At 46.3% G+C, this 17,389-nt stretch overlaps 1 protein-coding gene across 3 annotated transcripts in view; it reads right to left on the bottom strand.

Moving 5' to 3' along the window:
* AP3D1 (adaptor related protein complex 3 subunit delta 1) overlaps positions 1 to 17,389 on the bottom strand; it is a 560,201-nt gene that overhangs the window by 259,619 nt on the left and 283,193 nt on the right. For all 3 annotated transcript variants that reach the window (XM_063914795.1, XM_063914794.1, XM_063914796.1), the window contains exons 17-18: positions 671 to 812; positions 389 to 460 (exon numbers count right to left, since the gene is read on the bottom strand). In XM_063914795.1, the coding sequence (XP_063770865.1) occupies positions 389 to 460; positions 671 to 812 (214 nt within the window). The remainder of the gene's footprint in view (positions 1 to 388; positions 461 to 670; positions 813 to 17,389) is intronic.

Genomic DNA, 17,389 nt, shown 5'->3' with positions numbered 1-17,389 from the left:
CGAGGTCACCACTGCTACGGGGATCACTGGAGCGGCAGTGAGGGAGTCTCATAGGACGTTGACTCACTGCCTGCTCAGTAATAATAAAACCAGAAATAAATAAAATAAAAAAAAGATACTGTAATGAGGCTACTTAAAAACAGCCCCTGGAAAATAGTGCCTTCTCCTTGCAGGCACCAAATTAAAAAACAGTTTCCTGAGGCTGGGGGTGGGGTTTAAGGGACAGGAAGCCTGGGCTGCTTGGAGAAGAAACTTAACTATTTGGTGCCCAGGCTCCAGCTAGCCACCTATACCAAGTGTCTAAGCCTGTGTCCCCTATGGATGATCGAGACATTTACAAACTTAACTCTATTATGTGCACACAAGCTTCACTAACGGCTCTAAATACCTTCTGTGGGGAGGGAGAGCTTTTAATGTAGAATGGGTTATTGGCTTGTTCTTCTTTCCGAACAGCGCGCCTCTAAAAACAAACAAAAAAACAAACAAAAATCACAAACTGCAATGCAAATTTAAATATTCACCCAACACACAGTAAAGCTGAAATTAACATCTGCACTACCAGGTAATCGTCAAGTATATTTATATAACCATTCTAAAACTATTTTTTGTATTTTGGACATAACAACCAATGTGGATAATGTGGAATATAATGGTTAATACATCTACTTACCCTTGCCAACTCGTCCTCATCAATCTCTGGTCGGGATGACTTTGCATGTATCTGCTTCTCATCCTGGAAGATTGCTTTGGGCTTTTCATCTTCTGATTCACTATCTGAAGGTGGCTCATTGATCCAGGCATCCAGGTCTAAACTGACAGATGGAAAACAATAGGGAAAATTAAACTGAAATAATAGGAATTTAATATCTACCTCTAATGCCTTTTCTCGTAGTCAGTAGTGGATACTGGGGAACCGTACTTTAGTACCATGGGGTATAAATCGGGTCCACTGGAGCCTGGCACTTTAAAAAACTTTAGTGTGTGTTGGCTCCTCCCCTCTATGCCCCTCCTACCAGTCTCAGTCCAGGAAAGTGTGCCCGAGAAGACAGACGTACCACGAGAGAAGAAAATAGGTACAACAGCGGTGAGGAACTAAGCCAACACACAACCATAACTGAAAAAAGGAGGGCGCTAACCAGAATAGAGGATAGCAACACCAACCTAACCAGGATAGCAAAGCTATACCAATATAAGGGGACCGCAACGGCGGGCCAACTAACCTTACACAGTTAAGCAGCAATTGAAGCACTGAGGTGGGCACCCAGTATCCACTACGAGAAAAGGAATTACCGGTAGGTATTACATTTCTATTTTCTCTAACATCCTCGTGGATACTGGGGAACTGTACTTTAGTACCATGGGGAAGACCTAAAGCTCCCAAATGGGTGGGAGTGCGCGGAGACTCCTGTAAAACCGCCTGACCAAACTGAAGGTCATCCTTGGCCAAGGTGTCAAACCGATAGAATTTCACAAAAGTGTTCGAACCAGACCAGGTAGCAACTCGGCACAACTGTAAGGATGAGACACCCTGGAAGAGCCCACAGACCTTGTCGAGTGGGCCTGAATAGACGTCGGCAAAGGAAGAGTCGCCGAAGTATAGGCCTGTTGAATGGTCAACCTGAGCCAAAGAGCAATTGATTGCTTAGTAGTCGGACGACCAATCCGAATCAGATTTCCGATGACAAGCCCTGACCACATCCAAGGACTCTGGCCCAATGGAAGCATCACACAACACCGGAACCACAATGGGCTGATTCATATGAAAAGCTGAAACCACTTTTTGCAAAAACTGAGGTCAGGTCCTGAGTTCCGCCCTGTCTTCATGAAAAATCAAATAAGGGCTCTTACAGGATAAGGCCCCCAATTCAGACACACGTCTGGCAGATGCCAAAACTAACATCATCAATGTCTTCCAGGTGAGAAATTTAAATTCCACCCTTTGTAAGGGTTCAAATCAGTGCGATTCAAGAAAGGACAGAACCACATTGAGATCCCACAGAGCCGTGGGAGGGACGAAGAGCGGTTGCATATGAAGAACTCCTTTTAGGAAAGTTTGTACTTCCGGCAACATGGCAAGTTGTTTCTGGAAGAAAATAGAGAGCACCGAAATCTGGACTTTGATGGAGCCTAAACGTAGGCCGATACCCACTCCAGATTGCAGGAAAGTAGAAAACGACCAATTCTAAATTCCATGGGAGAAACCTTTCTGCTTTCATACCAGAAAACATACTTCTTCCAGATACGATGATAATGTTTTCACGTAACCATCTTCCTGGACCATGGTGGAAAAAACCCTGGAGGGAAGACCCTTCCTTACTAGAATCTCCATCTCAACTTCCAAGCCTTCAAACGTAGCCGCTGTAAGTCTGGATAGACGAATGGACCTTGTTGAAGAAGATACTTTTGGAGCGGCAGAGGCCAAGGATCCTCCAGAGCCATGGTTAGGAGGTCCGAGTACCACGCCTGTCGAGGCCAACCCGAGGCAATTAAAATTGCTTGAACGCTTTCCCTTCTTAGTCTTTTTAGAACCGTTAGGATTAGCGGTAGAGGAGGGAACAGGTAGACAAACTGGTACGTCCATGGTGTTGTCAGCGCATCCACTGCTACAGCCTGCGGATACCTCGTTCTGGAACAGTAACAGCATAGCTTCTTGTTGAGACGAGAAGCCATCAGATCTATCTCCAGACAGCAGCACCGGTGAAATAACTGTTGAAAAACCTGGGGATGTAGGCCCCATTCCCCCGGATGGAAGTTGTGTCTGCTGAGGAAGTCCGCTTCCCAGTTGTCCACTCCTGGAATGAATATGGCTGAGATGGCCCTTGCGTTGGCCTCCGCCCAGACGAGTATTCTTGACACTTCTCACATCGCCGTTCTGCTTTTTGTTCCCCCTTGTCGGTTTATGTACTTTGAACCTTGATCACCCTACCTTTCAGGAAATGGGAAGCTTCCAGAAGATAATTGTAAATTGCCCTGAGTTTCAGATGTTTATTGGCAGAGCAGATTCCTGAACTGTCCATATCCCCTGGAACTGGGCCCCTTGTCTCACAGCCCCCCAACCCCGGAGGCTGGCATCCGTTGTCAGTAGAATCCATAAGTGGATATTGAAAGTCCTGCCTTCTACCAGGTGAGGAACTTGTAGCCACCATAAATAGAGAAATCCGGACCTTTGGCGATAAGGTCACTTCCTGATGCATGTGAAGGTGAGACCCCGACCATTTGTCCAGCAGATCCAGCTGAAAGGGCCGGGCATGAAATCTGCCGTATTGGATTGCCTCGTAAGCAGCAACCATCCTGCCCAGCAATATGTATGGATACCGTGCGAGGACTGAGTCTGAGCGGACCATAGCCTGGATAGCTAGGCCTTGTCCATTGGAAGAAGCACCTTTTCAGACACTGTATCCAGTATCATTCCCAGGAACTGAAGACGTTGGGTCGGTTCCAGGTGAGATATCTGGAAATTTAGGATCCACCCATGATCCGTAAGCAGGCAAGTCGTCATATCTTTGCTGTGCAATAGACGCTCCCTGGACATAGCCTTTATCATGAGATCATCCAAGTAGGGGACTATGTTGACTCCCATCATGCGCAGTTGCAGCATCATCTCCGCCATGACTTTGGTGAAGACCCTCGGATCTGTGGACAGGCCAAAGTCTTGAAACTGGAAAGTCATCCAAGATGGCGATCCTGAGGTAAGCCTGATGAGGGGCCACATAAGAATGTGTAGGTAAGCATCCTTGACATCCAGGGATACCAGGAATTCCCCCTCCTCCAGACCGGACACCACAGCCCTCAGGGATTCCATCTTGAACACCTGCAGATACGGGTTTAGAGACTTCAGTTCAAGATGGATCGTAACGAGCCGTCTGGTTTTTGGGACGACAAAAAGACTGGAGTAAAACCCCCTGTTGCGTAAAGGAGGTGGTACCGGAATCATCACCCCTGTCCACAACAGTTTCTGAATGGCCTCTTGAAAGATAACTTTTGCTGTGGGTAAAACTGGTAGCCCCATTTGAAAAATCTGTGAGGAGGAATTGCTTGAAATTCCAGCAGGTATGCCTCGGAAATGAGGTCCCTCACCCAAGGATCCCGGCAAGACCTCACCCGAACTAGGGGCGAAGTGATGAAGGCGAGCACCTACCGGAAAGTCGCCTTGCTGCTAGGGCCAATCGTCACATGGAAGGCTTAGCGGCAGGGGATCCGGTGGTCTGGTCCAGGGAGGCAGCAGCTGCAGGTTTACGGGACTTACCACAAGATCCTCTGGAAGTGGTGGAGATCCCTCAGCCCCTGCCTCTGAACCTTGCCACACGAAAAGACTGCAAGGAGGGTCCTGTGTAAGAATGTCTAGCAGGTTGCGCAGCCGATGTCAGATAGGTAGACCTACCCGCCGTTGCCTGGGAGATCCATTTATTTAATTTGTCGCCAAACAAGGGAATATTCGTCGCCAAACTGTAAAGGGAAGATTTTCTACACCCTTTTTGGAATCAGCGTCCGCTGACCATTGACGTAACCACAGAGCTCTGCGTGCCGAAACAGCCATAGCAGTAATGCGGCCATTTATCTTACACAATTCTTTTGTAGCCTCGCTCATAAAATCTGCAGCATCCTGCATATGTTGTAGCAGAGTAATGACCTCCTCCCGGGGCAGAGTCTAAACCATCAATAACAGTATCAGACCACTTGACTACCGCCCTGGAAATCCACCCACTAACAATTGTGGGTCACGGTGCTACGCCTGCTGCCGTATATATTGCCTTGAGAGTGGTCTCAAATCTACTGTCAGCCGGCTCTTTAAGAATTTTAAATTTCTTACCAGCGTTTTACCATGCTTTCCCGGCCAGGGAGTTTAACTATTCAGACACAGGAAAAGTGACTGAGGTCTTCGATCTAACATTAAAGTACAACTCCTCATCTGGTTCTGACTCCTGATCTGGTATGTGAAGAACCTCTCTTACAGCATAAATGAAGGCCTTCACCTCAGGGGACAGAGACCTGTCCTCATCCATATCATCATCATCCACATCAGGCTGACCAGAATCAGACTGGAGTACCTGTGGCAGTAAGCGTTTAACAGAGGAGACTGTGAAGCCTTTCTGGTATCTGCTGAATTTGCCATACAATCAATATACTGTTTCAACACCTGTCTCTCCTTTTTAGCTGCAGCTAATTCTGAATTTACATTCTGAATCATGCTTTTAAAACTATCTAGCCAGTCAGGTGCCCGTTAATTATGTCCCTGAGGAGATAAGGAGCACTGTTCACACATGAGACCCTGCTGATAAAGGGGTAGAGTTACAAGCAACACACATAACAATGTCCACAGACATATTTACATAACTGTAATACAGCGCAGCTCACTGACAAACACCTCCACACAGACCCTAGAGAACACCTGGAGTGACGCAAAGAAACGTAGACCAGCACACAGAAACAGCAGCGCAGTGTGAGATTTAGGAGTATAACATGATAGAAGTGCAGCGGGGCTACCGCTGGTGTGCTCCCCCCTGCTATGAGCCCCTGGTACTAGTACAGAGTCTATAACAGCGTGGGTCCCTGGAGGAGCAGCGTGCATGCAGCCTTGATGTCCACAGCAGCAGGAAATGGCGACTTTCTGCCTCTGGTCCTGCTCCGGGAAGCTCCACCCCTTGCAATGGAGCGCGGTCCCTTCAGTTTTATACTGGGCATGTTAACAAACATAGATATAGATATATATATATATCTATATCTATCAGTACATACAAGCCTTATTGGACAGGGAGCACAGTGGGGCACGAGAGCTGAGCCAGTCTAGTCCGCGGCGGGCACTGCAGCTCGTGGCCAGTGACATGCCTGCAAAACCGCACCGGGGACCCACTAACCGGGACCTCGGTGTTAACACTCACCGCACCTATCGATCTACGGCATCTGTTAGAGGGTGGCGGCTAGCTACTGGCGTGGGCACACACGCTAACGGTGTGTGAACAGCACCACAGGAGCTCAGTGTTCTGTCAGCCGGGATTACAAACCATTAACCCTCAGGTGGCTGGTTCAGTTCCCCCTCTAAGTCCCACGAAGCAGGTAGACTGATTGCCAACCAGTACTACCTGAAAATAAATAACTAAAATAAAAAATAAAGGAAACTTTCTGGAGCTCCAGAGAAATGCACCCAGCTCCTTGGGCACATTTTTCAAAACTTAGTCTGGTAGTAGGGGTATAGAGGGGAGGAGCCAGCACACACATACACACTAAAAGGTTTTTTAAAGTGCCAGGATCCAGTGGACCCGATCTATACCCCATGGTACTAAAGTACAGTTCCCCAGTATCCACTAGGACGTTAGAAAATTTTTTAAATTATAGACACAAGAAATCAAACAAAAGCAAAGTGGAAATTCACTATCGGTGTGGCAGCTTTGGGTTGATGTCAATACAAGTACAAGTGTTCATGAACTTCCATCCATCAACAGTAAATATTCTTTACTTTTGTATGTTCTGCTCCACATTGCAATGCACATCCAATATTAAGGAAAGTGTTGAACTCCTATCTCTTCTATAGGATGTGAGTGCAGTGTTTTAGTGCTCAGCACCAGACATCTAAAACTGGCCTTGTTAGCCACAACACATACTTAATTTGTTAAATTTCATAAAATTATGCACAGGTTTGGACACAGATCTGGTAGAATGGATATTCACACTGTAACGAACATTTTTTCCATGTGAAACACAGCACTGATTCAATAAACAATCATATGTTTGGACAAAGGCCAGCCCCATTTATAGTGATCAGAGAGGACCAGTAGATCAGATTTTCTGACATCTAGGGGTATGTTTACTAATGGGCCCTACACACTTGTTGATCCGCCACCGAGCTGCCGGACGGCCGATACGAACGTTCATATCGTTTAGTGTTATCTTCCACTGTGTAGGACCCATAAGAGCTTCTCTGTATGTTTAAGCAGGGAATTAAAAATAAGAATTTACTTACCGATAATTCTATTTCTCGTAGTCCGTAGTGGATGCTGGGAACTCCGTAAGGACCATGGGGAATAGCGGCTCCGCAGGAGACTGGGCACAAAAGTAAAGCTTTAGGTAGGATACTGTGCCCGGACGAGCGTACACAATAAGGAAGGATTTTGAATCCCGGGTAAGACTCATACCAGCCACACCAATCACACCGTATAACCTGTGATCTGAACCCAGTTAACAGCATGATAACAGAGGAGGCTCTGGAAAGATGGCTCACAACAATAATAACCCAATTTTTGTAACAATAACTATGTACAAGTATTGCAGACAATCCGCACTTGGGATGGGCGCCCAGCATCCTCTACGGACTACGAGAAATAGAATTATCGGTAAGTAAATTCTTATTTTCTCTGACGTCCTAGTGGATGCTGGGAACTCCGTAAGGACCATGGGGATTATACCAAGTCACTAGTAGCCGCAGGTACCACAATAGGTTGGTTCAGATGAAACACTGAAACCACCTTAGGGAGAAAATGAGGACGAGTCCTCAATTCCGCCCTGTCTGAATGGAAGATCAGATAAGGGCTTTTACAGGATAAAGCCCGCCAATTCTGACACGCGCCTGGCCGAGGCCAGGGCCAACCACATGACCACTTTCCATGTGAGATATTTTAACTCCACAGATTCAAGTGGTTCAAACCAATGTGACTTTAGGAACCCCAAAACTACATTGAGATCCCAAGGTGCCACTGGAGGCACAAAAGGAGGCTGTATATGCAGTACCCCTTTTACAAACGTCTGAACTTCAGGAACTGAAGCTAGTTCTTTCTGGAAGAAAATTGACAGGGCCGAAATTTGAACCTTAATAGACCCCAATTTTAGGCCCATAGACACTCCTGTTTACAGGAAATGCAGGAATCGACCTAGTTGAAATTCCTCCATCGGGGCCTTACTGGCCTCGCACCACGCAACATATTTTCGCCAAATGCGGTGATAATGCTTTGCGGTTACATCCTTCCTGGCTTGATCAGGGTAGGGATGACTTCATCCGGAATGCCTTTTCCCTTCAGGATCCGGCGTTCAACCGCCCTGCCGTCAAACGCAGCCGCGGTAAGTCTTGGAATAGACAGGGTCCTTGCTGGAGCAGGTCCCTTCTTAGAGGTAGAGGCCACGGGTCCTCCGTGAGCATCTCTTGAAGTTCCGGGTACCAAGTCCTTCTTGGCCAATCCGGAGCCACGAGTATAGTTCTTACTCCCCTCCGTCTTATAATTCTCAGTACTTTTGGTATGAGAGGAAGAGGAGGGAACACATACACTGACTGGTACACCCACGGTGTTACCAGAGCGTCCACAGCTATTGCCTGAGGGTCCCTTGACCTTGCGCAATACCTGTCCAATTTTTTGTTTAGGCGGGACGCCATCATGTCCACCTTTGGTTTTTCCCAATGGTTTACAATCATGTGGAAGACTTCTGGGTGAAGTCCCCACTCTCCCGGGTGGAGGTCGTGCCTGCTGAGGAAGTCTGCTTCCCAGTTGTCCACTCCCGGAATGAACACTGCTGACAATGCTATCACATGATTTTCCGCCCAGCGAAAAATCCTTGCAGCTTCTGCCATTGCCCTCCTGCTTCTTGTGCCGCCCTGTCTGTTTACGTGGGCGACTGCCGTGATGTTGTCCGACTGGATCAGCACCGGCTGACCTTGAAGCAGAGGTCTTGCTTGGCTTAGGGCATTGTAAATGGCCCTTAGCTCCAAAATATTTATATGAAGTGATGTCTCCAGGCTTGACCACAAGCCCTGGAAATTTCTTCCCTGTGTGACTGCTCCCCAGCCTCGCAGGCTGGCATCCGTGGTCACCAGGACCCAGTCCTGAATGCCGAATCTGCGGCCCTCTAGAAGATGAGCACTCTGCAACCACCACAGGAGAGACACCCTTGTCTTTGGTGACAGGGTTATCCGCTGATGCATCTGAAGACGCGATCCGGACCATTTGTCCAGCAGGTCCCACTGGAAAGTTCTTGCGTGGAATCTGCCGAATGGAATTGCTTCGTAGGAAGCCACCCTTTTTCCCAGGACCCTTGTGCACTGATGCACTGACACTTGGCCTGGTTTTAGGAGGTTTCTGACTAGTTCGGATAACTCCCTGGCTTTCTCCTCCGGGAGAAACACCTTTTTCTGGACTGTGTCCAGGATCATCCCTAGGAATAGAAGGCGTGTCGTCGGGATCAGCTGCGATTTTGGAATATTGAGAATCCAACCGTGCTGCCGCAGCACTATCTGAGATAGTGCTACCCCGACTTCCAACTGTTCCCTGGATCTTGCCCTTATCAGGATATCGTCCAAGTAAGGGATAACTAAAACTCCCTTCTTTCGAAGGAGTATCATCATTTCGGCCCTTACCTTGGTAAAGACCCGGGGTGCCGTGGACAATCCAAACGGCAGCGTCTGAAACTGATAGTGACAGTTCTGTACCACAAACCTGAGGTACCCTTGGTGAGAAGGGTAAATTGGGACATGTAGGTAAGCATCTTTGATGTCCAGAGAGACCATATAGTCCCCTTCTTCCAGGTTTGCAATCACTGCTCTGAGTGACTCCATCTTGAATTTGAACCTTTGTATGTAAGTGTTCAAGGATTTTAGATTTAAAATTGGTCTCACCGAGCCGTCCGGCTTCGGTACCACAAATAGTGTGGAATAGTACCTCTTTCCCTGTTGCAGGAGAGGTACCTTGATTATCACCTGCTGGGAATACAGCTTGTGAATGGCTTGCAATACTGCCTCCCTGTCTGAGGGAGACGTCGGTAAATCAGACTTTAGGAAACGGCGAGAGGGAGACGTCTCAAATTTCTTGAGACGGGCCCCCACCGTGCCTGAGTCCGCTTGTAAAGCCCCAGCGTCATGCTGAGGACTTTGCGGAGGCGGGAGAGAGCTTTTGTTCCTGGGAACTGGCTGTTTGCTGCAGCCTTTTTCCTCTCCCTCTGCCACGGGGCAGAAATGAGGCGCCTTTTGCCCGCTTGCCCTTATGGGGCCGAAAGGACTGTGCCTGATAATTCGGCGTCTTCTTAGGTTGAGAAGCTACCTGGGGTAAAAATGTGGATTTTCCAGCAGTTGCCGTGGGTACCAGGTCTGATAGACCTACCCCAAATAACTCCTCCCCCTTATAAGGCAATACTTCCATGTGCCTTTTAGAATCCGCATCACCTGACCACTGCCGCGTCCATAAACCTCTTCTTGCAGAAATGGACAGCGCGCTAACTCTTGATGCCAGTCGGCAAATATCCCTCTGTGCATCACGCATATATAGAAATGCATCCTTCAATTGCTCTATAGTCAGTAATATACTGTCCCTATCTAGGGTATCAATATTTTCAGTCAGGGAATCCGACCACGCCAGGCCCGCACTGCACATCCAGGCTGAGGCGATTGCTGGTCGCAGTAGAACACCCGTGTGAGTGTATATACATTTTAGGATACTCTCCAGCTTTCTATCGGCAGGTTCCTTTAGGGCGGACGTATCAGGAGAGGGTAGTGCTACCTGTTTAGACAAGCGTGTGAGCGCTTTATCCACCCTAGGGGGTGTTTCCCAACGTGCCCTATCCTCTGGCGGGAAAGGGTACGATGCCCATAACCTTTTAGGAATTATCAGTTTTTTATCGGGGGAAACCCACGCTTCATCACACACTTCATTTAATTCCTCGGATACAGGAAAAACTACAGGCAGTTTTTTCTCACCAAACATAATACCCTTTTTAGTGGTACTTGTATTATCAGAGATATGCAATACATTTTTCATTGCTTCAATCATGTAACGTGTGGCCCTAGTGGAAGTCACGTTTGTCTCCTCATCATCGACACTGGAGTCAGTATCCGTGTCTGTGTCTGCCATTTGAGGTAACGGGCGTTTTAAAGCCCCTGATGGCGTTTGAGACCCCTGGACAGGCACAAGCTGAGTAGCCGGCTGTCTCATGTCGTCAACTGTCTGTCGTAAAGAGCTGACACTGTCACGCAATTCCTTCCATAAGCTCATCCACTCAGGTGTCGACTCCCTAGGGGGTGACAACTCTATAATAGGCAATTGCTCCGCCTCCATCTCATTTTCCTCCTCAAACATGTCGACACAATCGTACCGACACACCGCACACACACAGGGAATGCTCTGATAGAGGACAGGACCCCACTAGCCCTTTGGGGAAACAGAGGGAGAGTATGCCAGCACACACCAGAGCGCTATATATAGACAGGAATATCACTATAAAATGTGCTTTTCCCTTTATAGCTGCTGTTAGTATTAAAACTGCGCCAAATTAGTGCCCCCCTCTCTTTTTTACCCTTTTCTGTAGTGCAGGACTGCAGGGGAGAGTCAGGGAGACGTCCTTCCAGCGGAGCTGTGATGGAAAATGGCGCCAGTGTGCTGAGGAGATAGGCTCCGCCCCCTTCTCTGCGGCCTTTTCTCCCGCTTTTTGGTGAGTTCTGGCAGGGGTTAAAATACATCCATATAGCCCTGGGGGTTATATGTGGTGTATTTATGCCAGCCAAGGTGTTTACATTGCTGCTCAGGGCGCCCCCCCCTAGCGCCCTGCACCCTCAGTGACCGAAGTGTGAAGTGTGCCTGAGTAACAATGGCGCACAGCTGCAGTGCTGTGCGCTACCTTGTTGAAGACTGATGTCTTCTGCCGCCGATTTTTCCGGACCTCTTCTTGCTTCTGGCTCTGTAAGGGGGCCGGCGGCGCGGCTCTGGGACCGAGCTCCGAGGCTGGGCCTGTGTTCGGTCCCTCTGGAGCTAATGGTGTCCAGTAGCCTAAGAAGCCCAAGCTGGCTGCAAGCAGGCAGGTTCGCTTCTTCTCCCCTTAGTCCCTCGATGCAGTGAGCCTGTTGCCAGCAGGTCTCACTGAAAATAAAAAACCTAAAACTAAACTTTCACTAAGAAGCTCAGGAGAGCCCCTAGTGTGCACCCTTCTCGGCCGGGCACAAAAATCTAACTGAGGCTTGGAGGAGGGTCATAGGGGGAGGAGCCAGTGCACACCAGGTAGTCCTAAAGCTTTACTTTTGTGCCCAGTCTCCTGCGGAGCCGCTATTCCCCATGGTCCTTACGGAGTTCCCAGCATCCACTAGGACGTCAGAGAAACAAGCAATACCATTCACAACAAAACATACGGATTTGAATAGTATTGCCATTTTAAAATGTCCTGCTGAAACACACAGAGAAATGCTTAGTATATTTACCTCCTAGTTCCTCATGACACATTTCAAGGTCTTACCAAAATAGGTGAAGAGATAGGTCACTTTCTGTAGACAGATTCTGACTTAGGGCCTGATTAATTAAGGATTGCAAATGCTAAGCTGCTCTCTTGGACCCCTGACTGCTCTGGATGGATTGTGAACACTGCTAGCACTACAAAACGTCTTTAGAAGCAATTGACCTAGAGACTGATTGGTGCAATTGAACATTTTTAGAGTACAGAGAACAGTCCCTGCAACCCCACATTGGTCCTTTACATCTGTACAGCCAAGGCCAAAAGTTTCGAGAATTACACAAATATTAAATTTTCACAAAATCTGCTGCCTCAGTTTTTATGATGGCAATTTGCACATACTCCAGAATGTCATGAACCATGACAATAAATTTAAACCCAAAAACAAAATTTTCACTGCATTTCAGCCCTGCCTCATAATGGTTACCTGCAAGCAAACACATCCAGTCATCATTGCTTTGCGCAAAAAAAGGGCTTCAAAGGGCAAGGATATTGCTGCTAGTACGATTGCACCTAAATCAACCATTTATCGAATAATCAAGAACTTCAAAGAGAGCGGTTCAATAGTTGTGATGAAGGCTTTCGGGCACCCAAGAACGTCCAGCAAGCGCCAGGACCATCTTCTAAAGTTGATTCAGCTCTGGGATCGGTGCACCACCAGTGCAGAGCTTGCTCAGAAATGGCAGCAGGCAGGTGTGTAAGTGCTTCTGCACGTACATTGAGGCAGAGACTTTTGGAGGATGGTCTGGTGTCAGCAATCGCAGTAAAGAAGCCACTTCTCTCCAGAAAAAACATCTTGGACAGATTGGTATTCTGCAAAATGTACAGTACTTCAGAGAACTGGGGTAAAGTCATTTTCTCTGATGGATTCTATGGCCGGAGAACTCCCCCAGCCACATGGGTAATCGTGGCCGCGGCACGTAAGGGGGTTAACCCTCCGTGCCCAGCACCATTTCTAAAAGGAACAATTGGCTCTAGGCACCATGCACAGTACATGACTAAATGTATGTTTAAATCCTATTGTTTTTCAGGCCATGAAGATCTGGCAGACTTTGATACGAATGCTCGGGTACGATAGTATGGATCCGGATACTCCCCTTTGGCACTCCGCATCACTCCCTGAACTGGGGTCTCTCGAGGGGGAGGGGGGGGAGGTTTGGGCCCAGTAACTTCCATATCTCAGTTTCAGTAACTTCCATATCTCAGTTGTACAACAATGGTACAATGAAGTAATTTCAACAACTAAAGGAGGAGTTTGGTCTCCCAAACTCTTACTTCTACAGATTTTTACAGCTCAGGCACGCTATACAATCACAGTTCGGGGATTCTACACCGGCGCTCCTCCCTTTCCCCATAAAGGCCTTTCTATGCGCATTGGGTCGAGTTAAGGTGATCTCCTTCACTTACTCGTACCTTATAAAAATAATTCATGCGGACCCACTCTCGAACCTTCGGGAGCGCGATCTAGGCCCCATAGATGTTTAGGACTGGGAGGTGGCGCTGGGGAACTCGAGCCAGGTTACCAAATCACTACGGTTCCAGCAAAACTCTTTATATTACATAGATCATATATGACACCGAATAGGTTGGCCAGATTTGGGGCTGGTGGCGCAGCCGCCTGTCCTAAATGCGGAGCCGCTGGCGGATCGTTTTGGCACCTGGTGTGGGAGTGTCCATCCTTACAGGCGTTCTGGGCTGGGGTCAGATCGATTCTGGAACGTACGGGGATACCAAAAGGAATGCTGACTCCGGGATTTTGCATTCTGGGAATGGGGGGACCTGAATCTGGGTCTAGGTGGGAGGACTTATATGCTCGCAGTATCTGCGCCCTCGCCAAGGTGTGTATTGCGCGGTCATGGATGGCCCCACATCCCCCTACGATGTCTGCTTTAAAGGCCCTGGTGAATGACACAGTACTGAAGGATCGATATATCTATATGAAAAATAATGCTCTTCCTAAACATGAGAAGATATGGTCCTATTGGATTAATTCTACATATTCTTCCCCTGCCCTTAGAATTTAAAGAATTCATTAATTGACATGCCGCACGCCCTCTACGACAGCCTAGCTGCCTGGGTCCCGGGGGGAAGAGCCAGGCTCCTCTCCCGTATCACACACTATAGGGATTACGCACCTCACCTCGCACAACTGTATGACTATAGGCTAGATGGAATTGTTTTGATTTGTTCTGTTTATGGTTTGTAGGCTTTATCAGGCCTTATAGCTGGGGGGGGGGGGTTATGGTAGTATTTCGGGGAGAAAACAAGAAATGTTAGTATGCGTTTGACATTTGATTGCCGACTTCAGAGAACCTGGTATATGCAGAATGACAACATACGGTCCTGCGATTACCAGTTTCATCATGCAGTTTATATATTGTTTGAGAAGGATATGGGCGTGAACATACTGTGTAATAATAATTGAAGTCTCAGTGTACACTGAAATGTCTAACGATTTTATCCGTGTTGAATAAAAATACTCTATTCAAAAAAGAAAAAGTATATTTAATAATGTGCTTCAACAGGTTATATTTAATGCTCTATGCACAGTTATAGAATTGCAGTTTCAAATGTATTTATATCGAAGATGTGTTTACATGTATTTTGAAGGGAAAAATGCACTTACTATATATGACTGAATATATATTCACTATCTTCTGTGACTAGGAGATGGGATGCAAATTGCCATTTCCTAACAAGAGGACTGGTGAACTGGTGTTACTAATAGGGGACTAATTTGTTCCTATATGCAAGGTGCCAAATAGAGTTGAAAACAAATGTACTGTTGTACACATATATTGTATGAGGGGGAAGAAGGAAACTGGGTATGGAATCTGTATTGATTCATGAACCTGGTTTGATTTACGAATCCTAAATAGCATACTATATGCAGGAAAAGGATGAGACATTTGTTTGTTTGAGAAGTCAAACACCAACCTTATTTTGAATCTATATGATAAACATATCAAATGAGAATTGTAAATTAACAGTTGGTAATGAGCTGTATTGGGTCTTCTGACTATAAATAGGGGGCCAGAAAGCCTCACAGCGTATAGCATCTTACTTCATTCTGCTGTGAACATCTTATTCAATGCCGTTTCCCCTGGCAACAGGGAGGACACTTTTCAGGGCATACTTTGAGCAATAAACATCCTTGCCTCAAGACGACGATTGCCTTCCATCTTGCGACAACCAGGAATACTCAATAGCAGTCCCGATCTCTGGTTACCCAGGGTAAACCCAGTTGTCTCCAAGTTTCGCCTTCCGCCACACTACCGTGCCAAAGCCTGGTCAGTAACAAGCGGGGGTCAGCATACGCCAACCAGAAGTGGTGGCTAAAGCATGTCGATGCATAAACAGCAGTGAACGGTTATTCATGTGCCAACGGTAGGAGCCTGAGCAAAATCGTGGTTCGAGACGCCACGGAAATAAGGAGTCTGGTGGTGGCAGCATCATACCAGCCCACTGCACAGTGTGTGTAGTCAGTAATAGGCAGTTACTGATGGTAAGTGGAAATCCCCTAATTGGCCAGGCCCCGTGTGACCCAAACCCATTCTGTGATCGCAGGACGAAGTCAGTGAGGGCTAGGAAGCGTCTGGTCACAGATCCCCTTTCAGATTTGTTTGGGGCATCTGGAAAAATGCTTGTCTGGAGAAGGAAAGGTGAGCGCTACCAACAGTCCTGTGTCCTGCCAACAGTAAAAGCATCCTGAGACAATTCATGTGTAGGATTGCTTCTCAGCCAAGGGAGTGGGCACACTCACGATTTTGTCTAAGAACACAGCCATGAATAAAAAAATAGTACCAAAACATCCTCCAAGAGTAACTTCTCCCAACCATCTAAGAACAGTTTGGTGATTAACAATGCCTTTTCCAGCATGGAGTACCTTGCCATAAGGCAAAAGTGATAACTAAGTGGCTCAGGGGAACAAAACATCAAATTTGGGTCCATGGCCAGGGAACTCCCCAGACTATAATTCCATTGGGAACTTGTGGTCAATCCTTAAGAGGCGGGACAAACAAAAACCCACAAATTCTAACAAACTCCAAGCACTGATTAGGCAAGAATGGGCGACCAGTCAGTATGTAGCCCAGAAGTTGATTGACAGCATGCCAATGCAGAGGTCTTGAAATAGTAGAGTCAACACTGCAAATACTGACTCTGCATAAACATAAAATAATTCTCAATAGAAGCCTTTGAAATTTAAATTCTTGTAATTTTACTTCAGTATACCATAGTAACATCTGACAAAAAGGACTATAAACTCTAAAGCAGCCATCTTTGTGAAAACCAATACTTGTTCATTCTCAAAACTTTTGGCCATGGCTGTACTTCTTGAGGTACACATTTAAGAAATCTCAATTAGTCACTTACAGATAATTCTGTAATCATCCAATATTTACAATGGATTATGAGAAATCTGGTTGTGGAAAAAAATAAAACACCTTTGATGAATTGCTGTATAAACCGTATTCAACCAGCTAACAACTCTGGTCGTATGTTAACACCTATTGGTGTATGTAACATCTATAAGGAAATACTGTACACCCAAAATGTGTGAATTCGCTTTAATCATGGTTTATTGTTATTAAATTGGTTTTCAAATTGCATACACTTTCTTAGGATTTATTGGGTGCACTCCTAAAAACAGGTTTAACTTAATATAAACATTTTCAAGTTTCTATTAGCCTACACATATCATCCCTAAGGTAGTCTCCATTATTTTAACTATTGGAAGGATCTTTCCCCACACAATAACAAGAGGGCACTCCGTGAAAAATAATCACCTTATTTATTAATATCTATTCATGAGAGCAATGTTATTACAAAATTCACACAAAAGTGAGCTAAAATTACAGGGACGTTAGTGGTATTTTATTGTCAAACCTCTAACTTAAAAAATTGCAAATTAAGCATTACAAAATCTTTCTATATTCGATCTATAGTGGTTTATTTTTGAAGCATCGGTTTTTGAAACCTGGCGCTTCTGATCAAATACATGCCCAATATTTAAAAGGACAATGCTTTTTCTAGCCGTTTTTGTAAAAACACTGCCCTTTTAAATAATCGGTAAAAACATGAAAAGAAGCGCCGGGTTTTACAACCCTTCGCAAAAAAAGAGCATAGTATTTTAGATGAATTTGTCTCTTAAAAGGCATAAGCATTTTTTTCAGAATGTTCTAAAAAATAAGAATTTACT

The sequence above is a fragment of the Pseudophryne corroboree genome, chromosome 1 (genome assembly GCF_028390025.1).
Source record: "Pseudophryne corroboree isolate aPseCor3 chromosome 1, aPseCor3.hap2, whole genome shotgun sequence".
Classification (NCBI taxonomy): Eukaryota; Metazoa; Chordata; class Amphibia; order Anura; family Myobatrachidae; genus Pseudophryne; species Pseudophryne corroboree.
This window is presented reverse-complemented; position numbering and strand designations above follow the sequence as displayed.